General features: G+C 40.9%; 1 protein-coding gene across 1 annotated transcript; it reads left to right on the top strand.

The window, feature by feature from the left end:
* The first annotated feature begins 1,426 nt into the window (after nt 1-1,426).
* LOC123117874 (uncharacterized) lies at nt 1,427-2,455 on the top strand. Its single transcript, XM_044538538.1, has 2 exons — nt 1,427-2,058; nt 2,285-2,455. Exon 1 carries the CDS (start codon nt 1,594-1,596, stop codon nt 2,032-2,034), a length of 441 nt encoding a protein of 146 aa, XP_044394473.1. The 5' UTR covers nt 1,427-1,593; the 3' UTR covers nt 2,035-2,058; nt 2,285-2,455.
* Nucleotides 2,456-7,666: the final 5,211 nt, after the last annotated feature.

Raw genomic sequence — 7,666 nt, 5'->3', positions numbered from 1 at the left:
CACAGTTATCCTTCAAGATGAGAGGTGACTGGATTGCGGAGAGGGGCGGACAGGAGAGGCCAAAAACAGTAGTGAGGTTTGTTTTTGCTATGGGGTTGAAGAGAGCACTCCCCCACTACAAGCCTTCCAGCAATTCAACATGGTGAAAGAATTGATTGATAACAGGGAGATCTCAGACAATAGAGATGTTTGGAGATATTATTGGCCAACCAACCAGTACTAATCGATGCAGATGTACAAGAGAATCATGGGAAATGGTCCAACGCATGCCATATTTAAAAATCTTTGGAAAACCTCATGCAGACTGAGGTATAAGATTTATATCCTGGTTTCTTCTACATGACAGGATAAACACCAGAAACATGTTATCTAGAAGGAAGATGCATCTGCCAGACTATAGTTGTGTCCTATGCTCTGAAGGAGTGGAAGAAACATTGATACATCTGTTTTGGGACTGCTCATTCGCGCTCTCATGTTGGGATTCCATTGTCCCTGAGAGAAACAGAGGTATTTCAACATTTGATGCAATTGTTCTCACTACAAGTCATTTACCTAAAGGCATAGCATTGGACATCATCCTGCTGGGCTGTTGCAGCATTTGGTCTGTCCGGAATGACAAAACCTTCAGAGCAGCAGCATCACATTTAGGCATCTGGAAGTTCTATCTGGAGGAACGATTATGGGAAGCACAGCTCAGGGCAAAAGAAGGCAAAGCAGAACAGCTCAAGTCTGGGTCGGAACAATTTCTGTAATATGATTATCGTGATGTTCCCTAGAGCTGGCATTGGTTGATTTTTACCTTTATCTTCATTTTACTTTTTACCTGTAATTTGTACCATTTATTATTCATTAAGGAAAATACCGTAGAACGATTGTTCTACGGTCAAGGATCAAAAAAAGAAAAGAGAGCACTGCCCTGTCCACAAGCGGCATTGCTGAAAATGAAACCATCCCCACGGGTGCCAGTGGATTCTCAATGCTACACTTTACTTCAAGAAGAAAACTATTAAGGTCACATTTATCGGCCTGAAAAAACAGTTATATCTAAATTGATCAACTTATACATATATTTTCAGAGTTGAAAGAAAATTATGCACACTCCTAAAATGTGCAACTAACACGACCGGTTGGATAAACTCAACGCTTGATAATCAGCTTTGGACTTAGAAATAATAATTTCCAAGTCCACGTAGAAGCAACCACTCCCATAATCCAACCCAACAAATTATTCGGAAGCTTTTGTTTGGCCAGAAAAATGATTTAGAGGCTAGCTAGCTCTATAGTGGCGAGGTGGAAGGAATTTCTCCATCTTTAATCAGTGCGCACCACCTATGACCAATTGATTCTCTCATCTAATCCTCCTTTGATTTATAGCTAAGCTAGCTCTTTCAACAGGCAGCATATATTCCGGCGCGCCCACCTCTGAGCTCTGACCCATCACGGCTCCTCTCCCGCCTTTCCTTTCTTCCACCCACAAGCATTTGGCATCTGCTTCCTTCCTTCCACTCCAATAATATATACCACCACTCTGCACGCGCCTACAGCTCAGCTGGATAGAGCCGGTGCGGCAGCAGCTTAAGCTAAGCTTGCGCGATGTCGTCGTGGGCGCAGCACTCGCGGCGGGGCTGGAGGCACGGCTGGGCGGCGCGGGCGCTGTCATCGGCGACGCTGCCGCCGTGGCGCCTGCTGGCCTTCTTCGCCATCGTGGTCTCCTTCCTGGCCACCTCCTCCTACGTCGACTACCGGGCCGTCGAGCGCGCCGCCGAGATCGGCGCGCGGGTCTTCGCCGCGCCGCTCGCCGCCATGGCCGCCTTCCTCCTCTTCGCCGCGCTCGGGTACTGGCGCCGCCGCACCCGCTGGGCGCTCCGACGCCACGCCGTGAACGCCCAGCCGGCCGCGGCCTCGTCGCAGTCGTCGGGGGCGTCACCGTGGGGCGTGGCGGCGATGGTGGCGGTGCTGCTGGTGATGGTGACTTTCCAGCCCTGCGTCCACTCCATGTGGTTCAGGCCGCTCTGGAGTTCAGACTACAGCTAGCTCCTAGCTCATCGGATGCTCTCCGTGTGTAGTACCTCTTCTTTTTCTTTTTTTGCAAAATCTCCGGGTTGTGGTACTATCAGTGTGCATAAAAGTACTTTCTAGCTAGAGATCAATTACTACGTGCTTGAGATATACCGGTTTTGCTTGGGATATTTGTGTTTGATCGATGTGTAACCTCACGGTATTACTCGCATTTCATATGTGTCTGTATGTTTGTATTCTCATTTTGTTAAAATTTTGCGACTAGGTTCGGTTCCGGCCGCTCTCAGCATCGTTACTCTGTTGAGAGCATCGTGTACGGAGACACGATCCAGAGGTCATGTGTTGCGTTCCTTTCGTGCTTGTTGCTGTCAAGTCGATCTTCAAGGGCGTTATGTACGGCATAATTGGCGTGTCCAAGACGATGCCTTTCTCGTGACCGTCCAAGTCCCGCCACCGACTCGCCAATCTCTTTTAGGCATTTTCATGGGTGGATGGTGCATCGGCAAGTGTAGTCCAAGTGGGTGTGTTATCTTCGAAGGCGGCAAGTGTTGGTCGAGACACGGCTTTGTAATTCAGTTTAGGATTGGCCCCTTGTGTTATGGTTGTAGTGGTGTGGTAGCTTGTCATCGGACTGCCCTGGTGTGTGTTGGCTTGTCTTCGAACTTGCCTCGGTGTGGAGTGGAGTGTCCACTGTACTCGCAACAAGGATAGTCTTCTTATAATTTATTTATTTCTGGCATTTATTAAAATATGATACGTTTGGGTGTACTCTTCAAAAAATCCACCTAAACTCGCACTAATTATTTTTTAAGAATAACTAGCACTCACAAATGATATGTAACCCCCGAGGGTAAATAGCTCACTAGCACGGTTGTGAGCCGGCCCATCGGGCTAGTATAGGTGCGGTCAACAAACTGTTGGGCTCCTATTTTTTGAACTTTCCCCATGGCTTCGAAAGATTTTCCGGTTTTCTTTCTATTTTTTTTCTTGTTGTTTATTTATTTTATTTTTCCATTTTTAATTCGTGGCATTATTAAAAATTCATTAAGTTTTTAAATTCGTGAACTTTATTGAAAGAGATAGTATGCATGAACATTTTTAAGGGTTTGATTATTTTTTAGTTTCAAATATTTATTTTTGAATTCTTGAACATTTATGAATTTTGCGAATAATTTTCTACATACACAAATATTTTTGAGTTCATAATTATTCCAATATGTTAACCATTTTTTAATACACAAACCTTTTTTGAATTTGTGAACATTTCCTAAATGCACAAAACACAATTAAGCACAACCATTTTTTAGAATCCAGGAACATTTTTTATCATCAACACGAAAAAGATGGAACTAAAGTTATATTAAATCAGACACAGCCCACAAGTAATATAGATAGGAGGAATTGAGTGCGGTGTTTCTGCTCCCGAGCTCAGCTGCACCCGCGTTGACGAAAAAAATCAAAAAAAATACAAAAAAATTCAAAACAAATCCAATATTTTTTGTGTGGTAGATAATTTGAAGCGTGAGGTCTACTGCAAATTTGATCTCATTTGGATATTTGAGTAGCTCTCAGCAAAAAAGACAAAACCAGGGTCTGCAAAAAAGTTTACTGTTCATGCACTGTTTTGTCCTGATTTGTTTTTTTTTTGCCGAGAGCTGCACAGATGTCCAAATGAGTTGACATTTGGAGCAGACCTCACGCATCAAATTACCTACCACACAAAAAAATGTGATTTTTTAAAAAATTTCTAGTATTTGTTTTGATTTTTTTTCTGACCGGGAGCAGATGAGCCTGGGCACGGAGTTGGATTTTTGGGAGGAATTAGTTTATTTTCCCTTAACCCCTCAAAAAAGTTTATTTCCCCTTAGCCAAAAATAAAGAGTAAGAAAAACAATTGAACGAGCTGTCCCAGTGAGGCGAACAACGAGCGTGCGGAGCCTCCTAGTCGGCCCACCAAGAACGACGTGGGTGATGCGCTCATATTCTTGCAAGAAGCGCTATATAGCAAAATTACTAATTAAGCGGTACCCCTCTTACAAAGGCCACTCCCATCTTCTTAGGTTGCGACAAATAGTGCACTGTATGTGTGTCATTTGTTGCAACGTGGGAGTTTCTTCTTTTTTTCTAAATTCGTTTATTCAAAGTGTTTTGTCTCTTATACCATGCGCCGAAATCCCGAACTGTTTTCACCATTGGATTTCTCGCATCGAGATCCTCGAAACCATATCCCATATTAATAGATTTTAACGAACATTTTTCACGAAAAAGAAAAACCGGGGAAAATGAGCCGAAACACAGTTGTTTACTTCACATTTTTTTCCTTTCTGAGAGCACAGTTGTGCCTCTCGCGAAAACAATCATGTGTGTCCACGAGAAGCAAATGTATGCTTCTCATGGAAGCAAAAACAACATGTTTTCCATCATTTCTGAAAGGCACAGTTATGTCTCTTGCGAAAGCAAACCTATGCCTCCACGAGATGCAAATCTATGCCACCTACGAAGCAACATAAATGCATTATTTTCCTTTTTCAAGAGGCAGTGTTGTGCCTCTCACGAAAATAATCTGTGCCTCCACAAGAAGCAAATCGATGCCACTCGTGAAAGCAAACAAACACAATTTTATGTGTCTCTCGCGGAAGCAAATTTGTCCCTCTCAGAAAAGCAAAAAAAAATTCTCGAAAACCTAGGGAAAACTAGGCAAAACCCGAAAAGCAAAAAAACAAAAAAAAACATCTAAAACCTGAAAATGCATACAGAAAAAAAATCCTAAGAGAGCACCAAGCACGTGCACTAAAAGTAACCCTTGCGAAAGGGTACCTTAGTTGCTCCTGCTATATAGTGTGTTTCTTATTTGACGCAGCCGCCTATTTGCCAGCCCATTTAACGCTAGCAAAAATTGCACGTTGGTTCCGGTTTTGGAACTTCCCGGTTTGAGCCTGGGCTTTTGCCACTTTTAGGAATCTTCTAGACGATTCTGCCTGGGTGTTATCAGTTTGGGAAACCTTTTAGCAGGTTCAGCCAATATTCCTGGTCAGTTATTTTTTTTATTTCTCATTCATTTTTCCATTTTATATTTTGTTCACAAGTTTAGAAAAAAGGTTTTTCAAAATAATGTTCACTCTTTCAAAATTTGTTTGTGTTTTCTAATAAGTGTTCATTGTATTGAAAAATTGTTCATGTTTCAAGAAATGTTCTTGCTTTCAAAAAATTCAGGATTTTAGAAAGCCGTATTTTTCATAAAATGTTCATAAAATTTAAATATCATTTGGAATTGAGAAACATGTTTGTGTTTTCAAAAAATGTTCATAGTTTTAGAAAAAGTGTTCGATAAATCAAAGTATGTTTCCTTTTTCGAAAAAAGTTAACGGGTTTTCAGAAATTGTCTGAGCTTTCAACATCGCTCGCAAATTTGAAAATGTTAATGTCCACTATGCTTCTTTGGATGATTTTTGTAAATAGGGGATACCATTAAAGAGTGTTGATTATCCACTCTTAATAAAGAATAATATGAAGCGTTCACTTAAAATGGTAATCAAGCTAATATATACTCCCTCCGTTCCTAAATATAAGTCTTTGAAGATATTTCACTATGAACCACATACAAAGCAAAATGAGTGAATCTATACTCTAAAATGCATCTAGATACATCCGTATGTGGTCTATAGTGAAATCTCTACAAAGACTTATATTTAGGAACGGAGGGAGTACAAGTTTAGATATAAATCTCCGACTATCTCAATGCAAAACTATAAATAGACATGCCCATCTCGCTTGGTGTGTCTGTTCTCGCTTTAAAGCGAGGAGCTATTTACTTACATAATGCCGATTCACCATAAATCAGTGCGACTTCGACCGCACTTTTCTATGAGGTGCTCCAAACAACGGTCAAAGGTAAGTCTAATTACACTCTGGGTCGATATTCTTAGGATCTGAGTGGATAAATGGGGCACCAAAATACAATTGTTTTGGACGAAAACACTAGCTTCTCGTATTTTTGTTATTGTTGAAAAATGGTGGGTCTTGAAATTTATGAAGTTATCATAGGCATTTCACTACCAAGGGGTGTGTCACATATCACTGAAATAATACAACAATGACCACAGATCTTTCACTCACAAAATAGGTTGGGGCAGTCCAGAGTTGAAACCATAAGATCTCGAATCCTAGTCATGGTTTTGACACACGGATAGCTAACTTCCATTCACCCCTGTCCATGTCTAGTTATTTGGTGACACTCTAGTTATTCAAGTTTTTCCTTACTCACCCTTCACATGTCAAGTTTGGTGTACTCTGGACTCTTTTTACATTATCAACATTTTTTATCCTTCTGCTATGCACTAGCGCTTTTGAAGGGTTGTGTTGTATATGTGCAAACCATCTCGGACAATATTGACACAAGGTTCTCTTCGATTGGTGCTACAGCATTCTATCACGTATATCATCATTTCAGAATTGATAATTTCTTTTGTGGCCACATATCCATCTTAGCATGTGGATCTCTGCTACGCCTAACTATTGGACATACCGCCTTTTACTTGGCCAACATTTTAAGCCATACAATATCATAGGTCGAATCACTAACTTATAGCACCTGCCTTTTAATTTTTGTGGTACTCTCTTGTCACAAAGGATGCCACAAGCTTGGCGTCGTTTCATCAATCCATCTTTGATTCGATGGCTCACATTTTCATCGATACCACCGTCTTTCTACAACATTGACCCTCAAATATCAATAGCTATCTTGCCCACCAAGTCTAATCTCCTCATCCCTCCATGCCTAGTAATAAAAAAATCGTACCTCATGTACTCAATTTTAGTTCTATTAAATCTCAAACCTTTTCTATTCCAAAGTCTTTCTCCACAACTCTAACTTTAAATTAACCGCCGCCCACTATCGTCAACTAGCACAACATCATCTACATAGAGCATACAACATGGGATATCTCATTGTATATCCTTGTGACCTTATACATTACTAAAGTGAAAAAATAAAGGCTAAATGCTGACCCTTGGTGCACTCATATTTTAATTATAAAGTCATCAATGTCACCATCATTTGTTCAAACACTTGCCATGGCACTATTGTACACGTCATTTATGAGAGTAATTTACTTTATTGGGACTTTGTGCTCCTCCAAGGCCCACCAGATGATAACATATGGTATCTTATCATAGGCCTTCTCCAAGACAATGAACACCATATGCAGGTCCTTCTTTTGCTCCTTTTATCTCTGTTGTCATACCAAGAAAATACCTTCCATGGTCGATCTCCTAGATATGAAACCAAATTTAATTTTTGGGCATGCTTGTCATTCTTCTTAAGTGGTACTCAATGACTCTCTCCCGTAGATTCATTGTATGCCTCATCAGCTTAATTTCACAGTAATTAGTACAACTTTGAACCCCCCCCTTATTATTGAAGTTGGTTCTAATATACTCTGCCTACATTCTTCGTCCATTTTGTTTGACCGAAAAATAAGGTTGAAAAACTTAGTTACCCATACTATCGTTGTGTCTCTGAGGCATCTCCCACCTCAATGGGGATACAATTAGGGCACATGGCCTTGTCTCCTTTCATCATTTTTAAAGCCTCACTGACCTCAATCTCTTGGATTCATCGCACAAAACATCTATTGATATTATCAAG

Source organism: Triticum aestivum, chromosome 5B, assembly GCF_018294505.1.
Source record: "Triticum aestivum cultivar Chinese Spring chromosome 5B, IWGSC CS RefSeq v2.1, whole genome shotgun sequence".
Classification (NCBI taxonomy): domain Eukaryota; kingdom Viridiplantae; phylum Streptophyta; class Magnoliopsida; order Poales; family Poaceae; genus Triticum; species Triticum aestivum.
Note: the sequence above shows the minus strand (reverse complement) of the source record. Positions and strands in the feature narration are given on the sequence as shown.